General features: G+C 43.8%; 1 protein-coding gene and 1 long non-coding RNA gene across 2 annotated transcripts; one reads left to right on the top strand and one right to left on the bottom strand.

Annotated features, from left to right (window-relative positions):
* Nucleotides 1–538: 538 nt before the first annotated feature.
* LOC133142632 (uncharacterized) lies at nt 539–1,776 on the bottom strand. The gene is made up of 3 exons (XR_009710227.1): nt 1,665–1,776; nt 1,486–1,592; nt 539–1,401 (listed from the first exon to the last, which is right to left on the bottom strand). It is a non-coding gene; the product is annotated as an uncharacterized LOC133142632 (long non-coding RNA).
* Nucleotides 1,297–13,992, top strand: rab11fip3 (RAB11 family interacting protein 3 (class II)). The gene is made up of 14 exons (XM_061264002.1): nt 1,297–2,688; nt 4,619–4,712; nt 5,215–5,291; nt 6,531–6,703; nt 8,350–8,550; nt 9,277–9,414; nt 9,956–9,991; nt 10,052–10,145; nt 10,218–10,462; nt 10,590–10,671; nt 10,757–10,894; nt 10,965–11,120; nt 11,191–11,331; nt 11,406–13,992. The coding sequence occupies exons 1-14, from the start codon at nt 1,297–1,299 to the stop codon at nt 11,517–11,519; spliced, it is 3,081 nt and encodes a 1,026-aa protein (XP_061119986.1). The 3' UTR covers nt 11,520–13,992.
* The last annotated feature ends 193 nt before the right edge of the window (nt 13,993–14,185 follow it).

Here is a 14,185-nt window from a genome sequence, read left to right on the forward strand (position 1 = left end):
TTCCTACGAATTATTATCCATTTATTGTAGTTTTTAATTCACCATTATATATTACTCGTAAAATTTATGCTAATCAAACATATGAAGTCATATTCTGCGCTTTCATTTGAGCAATAAATATGCAAACTAAAAAAGACCATTATAAATCGAGATTTTGTAAATCTTTTGGGAATATCAACTTAATGGGGAAAAAAGGTGACAATGCGGAGTGTTTTGTACGCTTGCGTCAGACGTCAGCGTGTCTGCGGCGACAGGAGGAGGAGGAGGAGGATGACGAAAGGAAGAAGGGGAGGAGGGTCGGGATGCTGATGCGAGAGACAACTCGTACGTGACAACATCAGCGGCCAAACGATGGAACATATTCTCGTCATTTAATCCGTTTTTTATCTAATCGGAACACGGAGGCGGTTTGTGCGGAAGATTTTTTGGGGGGTAGGAATGTGCCGATTTGGCACGGTCTGCGTGGGTTGGCCGTATTTTTGAGTCTTGACACAGGTGGATTTCCGTCGTCAAAAACTAAAAAGGTACATACCATCGACGGAGACAACAAACTGACTTTGAAGCGGATTAGTTTTTTTTTTTATTCAATAATTTCCCCAAGGACTTGGATGGCGGACGGATCGTTTGGCCTGGTCGCGAGCGAACAGGCTAATTTAGGCTAGCTCGACAGCTAGCCAATGACAGGGGAGCGGTAGGATGCTGGAAAGGAGGAGTTATTCTTAGTGTTTTCTTTTTCCTCCATTTCTTCCAGGATAAACGCTTGACACTCTCGTTGCAATGCCATTTAAACGCCAATGTTCGGAATAATATTTCAATTTGGAAACGGTTTGTTATCCCCCCCACGCCCTCATCGTTTTTTGGAATCGCTCGCGAGGGGACGCGTTGAGGTGATCGGCTAAGCTAATAATGTTGACAAAATACATGCTAGCGTTTTTTGTTTCGCAGCCGAAGTATTTCTCACGTCTTTTTTGCTAATTTCTCCACTAAAACGTTTGACGATGTTTGGGCTGGGACGGCAAGATTTTGGAAAAGCCATGCGTGGAACCTGCCATGCCCGAAAGGCACCAAGTGAGTCAAAACAGCTTAAAGATTTGACAACTAAACATGGCTTATAGCATTTAAAAATGACTTTTATATTAGCTATTACGTTCAGTGAGTGTGGTTGCCGATCTGTCAAGTTAAAAAAAATTTAGTTCCTTGCTAAACATTTTCACACGTAAGTAGGATGCATTCATATGAAGTCGTATTAATATAAGATGAAATATGGCATGTGAGTTTGTTTTTGAGCTGAAATAGATGGAACCCACGGTGCTGTCTAGCCCTTTGGGGCATGCGCAGTGGGAATCGGAGCAATCGTTTCCTCTTGGATTTCTCACCCTGGACTCAGACAATGGAGGTGTCCTGTGTCAAAACAGCGGGCAGACAGGTTTGCATTTTGGCGACCCCGATCTGACATCCCAGAAAAGTGAAATGAACAAAGTCTACCAGGACACTCCAGTAGAGTTGGATCAACTTTTGTATATTTCCGATTATCCTTGTGGAGATTTGTTTTTTGAGGACCGCCACTCCACTGCTTCAGAGACTTCTCCTCCCTCGGAAGCAAACAAAGAACCCGATGAAACCAGTGACTTCATGCTCTCGTGGCTGTTTTCTCCTAAACTTACTGATGTGGTTGGAAAAAACTTTGCATTTGACGAGGCCTCACTTCACACCCTCAATGGGCAGACTGAGATAATAATCAACAGTAGCGCTCCGGTACTGTCGTCCCAATCCAAGTGGGATTCTGAATCAAACCCAGGAGAGTCCCTTCTTTCCATAGCTCCTCCCTCAGAAGATCAGACTTGTGTTGCCTCAGTATCATTGGGTGTGTCACATGATGTCAGTGAAGGACTGCCAGAAGTGTCACAGGAGGAGGCTCCAGTACAGAGCAGGGTGACTTTGTCACGTGAAACTGGAGACAAAGGTTTATTCCTAGATCAAGTGACAGCTCCGCTAGTAAACAGTAGTTTGACCCCGCAAGAGCTACCTGAGAACAGTCTTCCACGTAACCACAGCAGCACATCACCAACTTGTCCTTCAGAATCTTTATTGGATTTAGATGGTCTAGAACTTGACAGCGACCATCCAACAGGTGCACAGCTGGATTCAACCCAGGATGCCACCCAAACGGTATTCAGGACTTTAGCTCTCCAAGATCAGAGTGACTCAGCTCCTGTGATTTGGTCGCTGACAGACTCTCCAGCTGAGGATGTCTTCACCAACGGTGACCTCATCTGCGGGAGCTTCTGTGTGGAAAGTACGTCGAAAGATTTGATGGAAAGCAAAATATGCTCCTCGGCTGAGCATCAAGCCAATGAGGAAATGTCTTTGGATGGAGCGTGGAACTTACATCCGCCGGAGGGAGTAAATGAGGAAACTGCTCCTGTTAACAATCAACAGGATTTTAATGTCCTGGATTTGAGCGGTTGTCCTGAAAAGACTGGATGGATGATTGAGCAAAGTGTGGAGACTGTTTCCCTCTCTAAGATGGTGGGAGATGACTCACTGCCGATGGTTTCGGCTGTGAACGCAAAAGAACAAGATGCCTCGCCTCTCAAAACTGTCTTCGATGCGTTAGACCAGGACGGAGATGGATTTGTTCGCATTGAGGAGTTTATGGAGTTTGCTACCGCCTATGGCGCCGATCAGGTAAGATGTTAAAAAGTAGCTTCTAACCTTTCCACAGTAGGATGTCACTTTTGTGTATTTATGGACAGCTCAGCGTGACATGACTCAAATCAGCGCGGGATTATTATTTTTTTCCCCAGCATGAGGATTTGGGTTATCATCTAAATACGGCAAACATATTGCTTGCATGGGCCAGCTATTTCCTCCGTATGTCAAACGCTTATCTTCTCATTTGCATAATATTTGCATAAAGGATAATCTCCTGTGAAATATACATGCATGAGCCTCAACCATTTACGGCGTCTCACCCGTCTCATTTTAATTTAAAGAGACAAATCTGGGAGTGTTTGAAGTCTATTCAGTTCTACATTTCAACATTGAGCTTAAGCTAATTGGAGCAAAACAACAATGTGTGTGACTTTTACTTTTGTTTGATTTACCGTAATTTTCGGACTATAAATCGCGTTTTTTTTTTCATAGTTGGGGGGGGGGGGGCGATTTATACTCAGGAGCGACTTATATACATATATATGTTTTTTTTTTCACTTTTTCGGGCATTTTATGGCTGGTGCGATTTATACTCCGGTGCGATTTATAGTCCGAAAATTACGGTAATTAATTCTTGCAAATAAAGCGGCAAGACAACAGCTCGGTATTTGCCTACTTGTTGAGCATGCAAATGTTTTTCTCCAGAATTATTCGGGAATAAGGTAGCCATTATATTAAAATACAGAGTTTACTGCCATGAAAAAAGTTAGCATGCTGGTGTACCATTACTACTGTTGTGAAAAAAAAAATCTTTCAAATGTTTTCATCCTCTTGCTAACCGCCACGCTCGCTGCTTTTGACCCCAATTGTGCACAAAAGCCGCAGTAAGCCGTATTGTGGCGGCAACTGGCTTGTCCGTTGACACTCCCAACTTCACTTTGAGCCAGCCCCTGCTTTTATGTGCTGCCCCTCTAATCCACAATGGAATGTTCACTGGCCTGAACTGTCCCCCTTTTAGCTCCTCTTGTCTCGACTGTATGAACTATTTTTCCCCCCCTCTCTCTTTTGCTTTCAGCTTATCTGTCAACCCATTGATCATTTGATCAGTGCGTTGGAAAGGAAACTATTGTGAGCACACCCCCAAGGGAACCTCCTAAATTCGTTCTGAATAAGTGCTGGGGGGGAGGGGGGGGTGCACTGAGGCGTGCCCCATCACTGATTAGACACAAATAGAGGAACGAGAAAAACCACAAGGCCCTCGAAGCTCGGCCGACCAAAATGTTTACTTATGGATGGCTCCTCGGGGCTGTCTGAATATTTCACAGTGTCATCAGGGAAACGATAGTTTCGGTTAATCCACTCGTCGGATTAAGAATTGATTTTCACACAAAACAATGTTAAATAGCATTCGTTGATCTCTGTTGGAATTTGTTAGCCGCGTAAGTTTTCTTAGCCGCCTCGAGTCGGAGATCAACACCGCTCAGCAGATCAGCTTGCTCGTAAGAGTAACTGATACCAAATTATACGTGATGTGATTGTACGATAATCACAGGGTTGTGCGGGGGTCTGTTATTTGGGCGTCCATTTTGATTGTTTGCAATCAAAGGCAGGCCGCTATTAAACTGGCATCGGTGATGGGCCCTGGAGTTTTGGCACTTTTTTTTTTTTTACCCAACACATATTGCTCCAGATTTATGTTATTTTTATTCTCCGAGGTGCTCCAGCATGCTCTTGTTGCTAGGTTACCGCCTGATAAAATATACAGTATGTAGGTGCTCTTACGTAACACTAGTATGCAGATATTATTTTAGATGCACTTTGCACACATCAACATTCTTTATTTTTTTATTCTAAGGGTCATGTGGGGTCAACACAGGCATAAAAAATATTTTTGCAAGCACATATTTGTCTGTTTTGATATTGTGACATTTTCTGAATATTCTGCTGTGCTTCTGCGTTTCAGGTTAAAGATCTCACCAAGTTTTTGGATCCCAGCGGTCTTGGAGTCATCAGCTTTGAAGACTTCCACCGAGGGATTTCTGCTATCGGCAATGGAGGCGAGTGAAACGCATTGTTAGGTTAATTTCTGAAGGTAAACTGAAATATTACGACCAGATTGTTGCTCGGCTCAATCCACTCAGCCGTATTGATGCCATTAGACTTTTCCAGAGCTTTCCAGGTTGAATAGGTCTGGTTACCCTGAGACATTAATAAATCATGCACTTGAAAGCTTAAGCTCCACCAATACTCGGGGCATGTCGGAGAGGGCAGAGAGTCCTGTTTGCCTAAATAATTTAGAGCCCCCCTCCTTCTCTTTTTTTTTTTTTTTATAGTTCTTTTTTTTTTTTGGTTGCCAAAGATACAGCTGGCTTGTAAATGCACCTTCAGGAATCTCAGTCATGCCCGTGTTGCGCTATTTTGAAAACAACATGAGGAGCTTTTTTGCCACCTTTACTAAAGTGGTCTAATAGCAAAGTACGGCCATGTTTGCAGAGCTTCCTTTGCACAATGATGTCATGTTTACACGTATGAAACACGTGTTGCCTCTCCTATCCGCAGGTCCCGAGCCGCAGCTGTTCAGCGCAAACTACAGCCCGGGCGACGGAGCCGTCGGTTGTCCGGAAGAATACGACGAGGTGAGACGCCGCGCGCAGTGGTCACGTGCTACTTCCTGTCGTCGTGGTAACAAACCGAACTGTCGGTGCACTCTCACTCTTGCCGCCGCAACCGAGCAAGCTATCATTACCGCTCGGAGAATATTCCGCAACACCAAACAACCTGCTTTGGCTGACATTGAGTAGCATCTGGCAGGCTGAGCTTTCCAGGATTCTTTGACAAATATTGAATCGGGCGGATCACAAAAGAGTCTTACATGAGCTCGGATTGTTTTTATACTTGCGGTTAGCATATCTGGCATTCCTGACCATGTGCTCCGTTTGTATATTTAACCGCCATATTGTTGCTGGCCTCTGCAAAAATGTAAACGTTGTGCATTTTTTGAACGGTGGAGTGCGATAATTAGTGTTGCCTTCACCTTTTGCTGCGAAAGAAATGTAGGTTGTCTATTTTATTTATTTTTTTAAAGATAGGTTTTTGACTATTTTAAAATAATTGCATAATAAATGGCCTTGTAGAGTGATCGCAATCAAAGCAGACATTAATCCAAAGTTAATTATTGATCCAAGGCGATTGCTTGCCTGCTGGCTGTGAGCAACGTTTGAACGTCCTGCATCTTTTTTGAAGTAGTGCCACCACCTGTGTCCACCGACTTGTTTTTCCACTTTGGGGGGGGTTGGGGGGCAAAGGAGAGTGCCTCCTCAATGCTCGCACTGTTCCGCCACTGTTTGCTTTCAAAACAAGCGAGGTGACGCTGTACGGCCGAGGGGCAAGGACCTCTCCACCCAGTTTTTCCCCTTCACTCCCCATTTTCCTCCTCCTTTTTTTTTTTTTAATTAAATGCTTACATTTATTTTAAAATCAACAGCCACCTGTAACGACTGGAACGCTTACCTAACACTTTCATGATGTGCACTTTGAGATATGGTAGATTCATAATCATTGTAAAAGCCTAAGAAAGATTACGTCGTCGTCATGGTGACGGAACCTTACTGCTGACTAACTTTTATAGACTTTGGTCTCCTCCCCCCCCCCTGACCACCCAGCGGACCTGAACGTGTGTGTACAGTACTTTCCGTTTTTCAAAGCAGCTCTGTCTCAGTGGAGAAGAGGAAAGCGTTTTAGGATGCTGGAATGGCACGCCAACTTTTCCTGTCCTAGGAGAATGATTTTAGACATGGTGGCTAGCTTAAAGATGTTTTTGATGCATTTTAGATTTTGAAACTAATGATTTTTTTTTTTTTTGTGTGCGGCCGCAGCAAAATGAGGTGACGGACAGCGCTTACCTGGGTTCCGAGAGCACCTACAGCGAATGCGAGACCTTCACGGACGAGGACACGGGCGCCCTCGTGCCCCCTGAGATGCACGAGGATGTGGACACGGACAGCGGCATCGAGGCGGCACTTCATGATCCCGAAGAAGCCATAAACAGGTTGGTTCAAATTTTTTCTGTCCAAGGTGATTGAACAACCATCATGACTGAGCCAAAGGTTAAGCTTCCATTAGTAAGTTCAGTGACCCTTGGCTGTGGTCATGTGATGTCCCCGCCAGTCGTCCTGGGTAAGTGACTTCGAGTTCTATTTGGGTCAGCAGACGGGCAGATTAATGGGAAGGATAGGTTGCTATTCTTGCGCACTTTCTGGAATCCCATTTTCCTGAATGGCCAACAAAGTTTTCACGCCAGCCAAAGCTGCAGCACTTTCTCAAGAGATCCTTCCAAGTTTGTTAAACAACTCTATTATGTTGTCATTCTTTTTGCCCGGGAAAGGTTTGAGATAAGACCACAGAAAAAAAAATGTTCATGGCAGTTTGGAGTAACAGGTGTAATTTATTTGGATTTTTTTTTTCGCCCTTTGGATATTTTATTCTAAAACGTGTCGTCTCCAGTTTTGATAATGTTTAGGCCAAATGACAAGTGCTGACTTTGTGATCTGCCTGGATGACGGATGCCTTCCAACCTTGAATTCCAGGAAGTGTTGAGCTCAGCACTTTTGTTGTTTTCCCCCTCTTTTTTTTTCTTCTTTCTTTCTCTCGGAATAAGCCCTTATCCTCCATTGTCCGTTCAGGAACACTTCCAAAGTCCTGATGTCTCCTGACTTTTATTCATCCTTGCCAAATTTTGAACCTCATGGCTAGAATAAAAAATCAATTGATTCATTTCTGGCATTTTTTTTTTCTTCATCAAATTGAATGCAAAGATTCTCATTTAACTAGCAGGCACCGTCTTTAAATTGATTAAGGTTTTGCTCGGCGAGCTGGTTAGCATGCTAGTACTCACTGAGGAGGGGATTAAGACTGTAACAGGATTAGCCTCCCCCAAACCACTCCCCGTCCGTCTAAGTGTTGTGTGCCCGCACACATTTGGCCCTCGGTCGATCGGCCGGACTGTCTGATGACCGCTGGTTAGCCTCAAATCCGTACTCAGCCCCGATTCCGTTTACTGTGATGGACAACCTCGCCTGACATTTTACCAAGACCGTCTCACGGAAGCTTTGGTTTTGTTTGAAGTTAAATCGTAAAACTTCAGGATTCCACTTTGGTTGGCCGGGGTCGTAGCCCCAGTTGCTCCTCGGCTTTCTCGCCAGAGCATTGGAGGGCGTTTGGCGATGCGTTCTCTTCCCTCGTCCACCCTCTGCGTGAGGGAGATCAATTCCGGAAGATGTTCCAAGAACTCGGGGAAAGGGTAAGTGGCTTGTGAATTGGTTTAGTCTAATATTTGTTTAGAGCGGTTGAAAGTGCTTTTAACACCCACCCGTCTTGGCCTTCAGATAGGAAAACAACACTTGATTTGTGATGATTTGGTCATCCTGAGTGCTCTCGTCGGAAAAACAGGAAAAGGCTTCTCTCTTTTCAGCTTTCAAATAAAGATCAGCGGGCATTTTGTTTCAGGCAAAGCTGCCATTTAGGATTAATGTGAATTAGCAGATTAGCCACTTGTCCAGATTGCCGCTGTTCTTGTGGCTAGATTAATTGCATTTGACTGAATTGTAAAATTGTTCCTCGTCTGCCTGTCCAGTGTTTTTTTCTATTTCACAATACATTGTTGAATTTAAAAATGACTGTTTTGTCTATTTCTAGGTTCTCGCTCAACTCGGAGCTACACAACCCTTCACTAGTGGCGGTCATCGGTGGCGAGGAGGAGCATTTTGAAGATTTCGGCGAGAGCAACACCTCGGAGCTGCTGCAAGAAAGCGCCGAGGAGGGCGCCGATGTCGCCCTCGACTGCTCTCTGGCACAGAGCCCTCAGCAGATCGATGTCTCCGCTCTGCTCTCGCCGAGGTACGCTCTTGATTTAGTAACGACGTGGAAACATCATTGTGCCATAAAGGGAAATGTATGTGTTAAATCAGTCCTGATAAGCGATACATAAATAAATTAGCACAGTGTACACTTTTGATAAATAGAAAAACAAGCATAGATTGTTTTATTATGAAAATAAGCTAGTTAGCGTGCACTTCTTTATCCATGAAATGTGAACACCAAAGTTTTCCCACCCCTGTTTTAGAGACTCCAAGGTCAAAACATGATAAGATATCTTTCCTGGCGAAGGGCAAGATAAATATTCGCTACATAGTTTATCGTCTCTTGTGACACGCTCACTACAAGCCACGCTGACCAGAAAAAGTGTAAAAAAAAAATGATTTGAAAACAACCCACAGATTTCACCCACTGGGTGCGAATGCGTCATGCTTAGCAGTGGCGGCCCACACACACATGGATGAACTCCGAAATATCACGACCGCTAAAGAATTCGAAATACATCATTTTGACTTTTGGCTTTGAAAATGATTCATTCGAACATCTCGCAGCAAGAATGGAAAAACAACACGGACGGAAACGTTTTCTCCACACTGACTTTCCCGACATCCTTCTCAAGGAGTCTTCCTACCTCTGAAGTACCTCATGGGTCTTTTCCCAACCTTAACTCACCCCCTCCCTCCTCCCCCTGCTTGTCTGTCACTCACCACTTGCGTTCTCGTCCTCTTCCTTCCCTCCTTCTTCCAGCGCACCCGCTCCTCTCCCAGACTGCTTTCAGAGCTTCCTCAAGGAGGAGGCGCTGGATTTTTTCTGTAGCCAATGTCACAAACAAATAAGTCGTCTGGAGGACCTCTCCACCCGTCTCAATTTCCTAGAGATGACTAGGTAACGCTCGTCTGCTCTGTGGCGCCGTTTGCAGTGTTGCGCTGGTGTGTTAGATAACACGCATGCTCCCGTCCCGTGTGTTTGTTGTTCCCGCACACGTAGCATCAATATATATTTTGGCTACTCCCAAAAACGCTTAACAGATATCACAGGTGAGTCATGGCTTTTTGTTTTCTCCCGCTTCACATTTTGAGTTGAATGAAGCTTTTCGAAAAGTTGATTAGAAAAGACTTGCTGATCCAGGATTACTGGACCAGTAGCGGTGTTACGCTAACCCCCCCCGAAATCCCATTTAATCTGCCTTTGGTAGTAAAATGGTGCTAGAAAAAAAAACACATTTTGATCAATTTAAAGCATTTTCCAGATCCATTCCGGAGTGTTTGTGTTTTTTAGTATTTTGATAGTTTTAGAATACTTTGCTCCACAGTGGGGAACCCTCCGCTAGCAAAGCAGCGATGGCAGTGATAACAAAATGGTGTCTCCTTTCTTTATCAGTCTTCTCTTCCTGACCACTTTCCTGTTGTTGTTTCTCCCCCTCCAGCTCTGGCAAACGATTGTCCAGCAAGAAGGTGGCAAGGTAAGAAGATTTTGGATCTTTTCAATCTGGCCTAAGCGTGACGCTATGTTTTGCTCCTAGACATCTTCTGCAGAACAACTCGATAACGCTAGACACGGTCAGCGACCTCACCCGTGACATCCTTGAGTTGGCTGACAATGACATCACAGACAAGGTGAGCCGTCACACATTAGCCGCACGTGTCGTTCAAATAAACATCTAATCGTTGGCGTTTAATTCTCCGCAGATGCTACTACTTGAGCGTCGCGTGGCGGAGCTGGAGAAGGAGTCGGAAACTTCGGGGGAGCAGCACGCGCGCTTACGGCAGGAGAACCTCCAACTGGTGCACCGCGCCAACGCTTTTGAGGAGCAGCTGAAGGAGCAGGAGATGCTCGCCGACGAGCAGCTGGAGCACGAGACCCGGCGCCACAAGGAGGCCCTGAGCAAGCTGGAGAGGGAAAGAGGTCTGGAGATGGAAAACCTGCAGTCCAGGTACATAGAATATGTTATGATCCTGCTTCCAGCGAGTAAGTCAAAATGTAAACTGGCTCTATACTGCCCCCATGTGGCACTGAGCTGCAACCCAGAATTTTGACAATGCTTTGTATCGGCTCCACAGATTGCAGCAGCTGGAGGAGGAGAACAGCGAGTTGAGGTCCTGCGTTCCTTGCCTACGAGCAAACATCGAGAGACTAGAAGAGGTTAGCGTAAAAGTTATTTTCCTACCGCTGTCCATCGAAAACATCCCAGTCGAGCTCGGCCTTCAATCTTTATTTATTTTCACAGGAAAAGCTGAAGCTGGAAGACGAGGTAGACGTCATGAACGACAAATGGCGGGATGAGATGGAGACCCGACAGAAAATGGCCGACAAGCTGAGCCATGAACGCCATCAGAACCAAAAGGAGAAAGAGAGCACGCAAGAGGTGGACCCGCTTTGTCCACGCTCGGGGAATAACGGACTCCTAATAACCCCTGTCCGTCTGTCTCCTGCAGTTGATTGAGGACCTACGTAAGCAACTGGAGCACCTGCAGTTGTACAAATTGGAGGCGGAAGCAAAACGGGGCCGCTCGCCCAGCGCCGGACTGCAGGAGTACCAGACCCGAACCCGGGAAGCAGAACTGGAACAGGAGATCAAACGACTCAAACAGGTAGAAATTTAGAGTTTTTGTATTTCAGTTTTTTTTTTTCTCCGCTATCACCGTCCGACTCCCTCCGCAGGACAACCGCAGCTTAAAGGAGCAGAACGATGAGCTGAACGGCCAGATCATCAACCTGAGCATCCAGGGAGCAAAGAGCCTGATGTCCGCTTCCTTTTCCGACTCCCTGGCGGCCGAGATCAACTCGGTGTCCCGCTCTGAGGTGATCGACTTGGTTCAAATTGAATCACTCTTCTGTCTTGCTCCATTTCTGAACTTCCTTCATGTACATCACAGTTGATGGAGGCCGTCCACAAACAGGAGGAGATCAACTACAGACTCCAGGACTACATTGACAAAATAATCGTGGCCATCATGGAGTCCAACCCCTCCATCCTTGAGGTCAAATAGGCTCCGACTAGATGGCGGGGCAAGAAAAGCCACACAGTGACCTCATCATCTAGAATAGCAACAAGTCATCCAACACCATAATAGAACATTATGATATTTGTGTGTGTGTGTGCCTGCGTGTCAAGCGCTCCTCAGGTTCTGGTGACTTCCATGTATTTTGGTCAGAGGAACCCGAGCCTGCACGAATGAACGCAGCACCCCCCCATCCTTGAACTTTGAACTTCAAAAGGAAGGACAATTGTATACCTTGAAGGCCTTAAACGCAGAGGTGATCAAACGTAAACCGGAAGCGTCGGGATTCTTGTACCAAGCTGCTGACTCGTGAGGATGAAGCACTGGTCAGATTTTTTTCTTTATTGATGAAGGACCTTAGTGAGTTATTGCATCATTTGTTTCTGTTTGTATTTTTTTTTTTTAAGCAATGAAACAAGGGTCCTGGTCTTCAGGTGGGATGGAAAGTGAGAAGGAAAATCACAGTACAGTTCCAAGTAAAAAAAGAAAATTATAAAAAAAAAAATTCACGCCAATGAAGTGGTGATGGATAATTTTCCGCAGTGTTAAAAAAAAGAAAAGAAAAAAACAGCTCCCACCTGATTCCAGCGTTCTCTTGCTGAGTGTTTATGAATTATTGTCAATGAAACTGTCGAGACTGAAAAGAAGTTTAACTGGTTATATGTGAAGAGTATGAAAAACCGTTTGAGCATTTATAACGAGAAAGCTTGATGAGTGCAGTTTACGAATAAGGTTTAATCGTGCACTTGTAGCGGGAAAAATGTTACGATTTAATTCGTTCTATACAAACGGTTTTTATACTGGAGTAGAATGGTTGCACTTTGCACTAAATTTTTTTTTTGCTTATATTGTGTTTTTATATATTTTTGTCCAAGGGATCAAAATGTAATTCGACAAGTTTGCGGGAATTTAAAGCACGCTCAGGTGTGGGCTCACGCAATGACCAACCTACGAGGCAATCATAACTGCCACATTTCATCGAAAAAGACTTCGCTAACTTCGCGCAGTCGCGCCTCGAGGTTTACGTCGACCGTGGACTCGGCCGAAAGCCCAACCTTGAAGTTTTCTTTCACCCACGTTGCACACAGATGCTGCACCCATGTGGACAAATGAACAATTGAGTAAGTCTCAAATCTTGCTGGGGTAGGGGAAAAAAAAAAAGTCCAGCTTTGCTTTGTGCACAAAATGTCCTCATGCTCACTTTGTCACTCACAACGCTTTACCTGCCACTCCTCGGAATATGGCCTTGGATGTAAATGACTTGTAAAGTTTTTTCTACGCTCATTCTAGATTGTAGGTATTTTTTTAGTCAGATGAGAATAACACCAACAAATTATTTTCTCATCTCCTATGGTGAGGAAAAATTGCTGAGGCTGCCTATATTCATTTCTAGCATGTAGCGTGTACAGTTTATGTTCTCTTGGAATCACACAGATATTTATTCAATATGTGACACAGACTTTTTTTTTTTTTTTGTTATTTTAAGGCAATATGGAATTTAAGGTGACTAAGAAATGTGCGTATCATCTCAGCTCGTTCGTAATAATTCGCTGCAAAAGGTTATTAGTTGAGGTATTCTGTATATTATCGTGACCCCTCGAGGGTCTTTCTCATAGCTATACAACTTCTAGAGTCGTCTTCCCGTTTGGAGTCAGGTACTGCATGGAAACACCGATTTTCATTGTATACTTTTTCAATATTCAGGCTACTGACATTCTCACTTTCACTGCGATTGGAACTTTGTTTTTTTTTTTTTTTACAGATGTGGTTCTCAAATGGTTCTGAAACACTTTGAGAATGACTTCAGTGATTCCAATTTTACAAACAGGACACGGAATGATGCCAGCTTGATGAGCATGAGTGATGGTTGACGCACTAATACTTTAAACAGTGACATGCAACATTCCTTTATTTTTTTTGGGGCAGAGCTGATTGCACTTTAACCACATTTTATTCTTTAAAAGTAAATATGTGCTAATATAACCCCAGTTCATCCAAACAGGAAAAAAAAAAAATCACTCTGCTAGTCTAAAACACTGCCTATAAACAGGCCTGGTAGGAAAAGCACTGACCACACACACACACGACATTGTTAAATCATCAATTGTAAAACCTTTGGTGTAAATATCAATTGTCATTTTTGTGGATTTGACTCCCATGCTCACTTCCAGTGTCCAAAGAAAATTCCAGGCACCACCATCACTATGCGTAGTGTATGATTTGACATTTATTGTATGACATGGAAAGATGAAATATTGTAGAAAGAAGAAATTGTAAAACATAGTCATATTTTGCAAAATAAATGTATAAATTATATCAGTATGGGTTAAAACAATGCTTTATTTTTATGTTTGGAATAGTTCCTGTACTTGGGGTAAATATAATTTCAGTCATTGTAAAAAGAGAAATTATAAAAGTAAGCAGTGAGCATATGAGTAGGAAAATAAAAGGAATAAAGTTACTGGCTGGGTCTGATTTATTTTTATTTCAATATCATACATATTACATAATTTGTCCATTCATTGACAACTCCTTACTGTTCCCACAGTGAAGATATTTACAAACAAAAAAAATGTAAAAAATGTCAAATAAAGTGTCCAGGTTTTGAGTTCTATTTTAGGGCTATTACCACTTGATTAAATTGGCACGATTGC

The sequence above is a fragment of the Syngnathus typhle genome, linkage group LG18 (genome assembly GCF_033458585.1).
Source record: "Syngnathus typhle isolate RoL2023-S1 ecotype Sweden linkage group LG18, RoL_Styp_1.0, whole genome shotgun sequence".
Classification (NCBI taxonomy): domain Eukaryota; kingdom Metazoa; phylum Chordata; class Actinopteri; order Syngnathiformes; family Syngnathidae; genus Syngnathus; species Syngnathus typhle.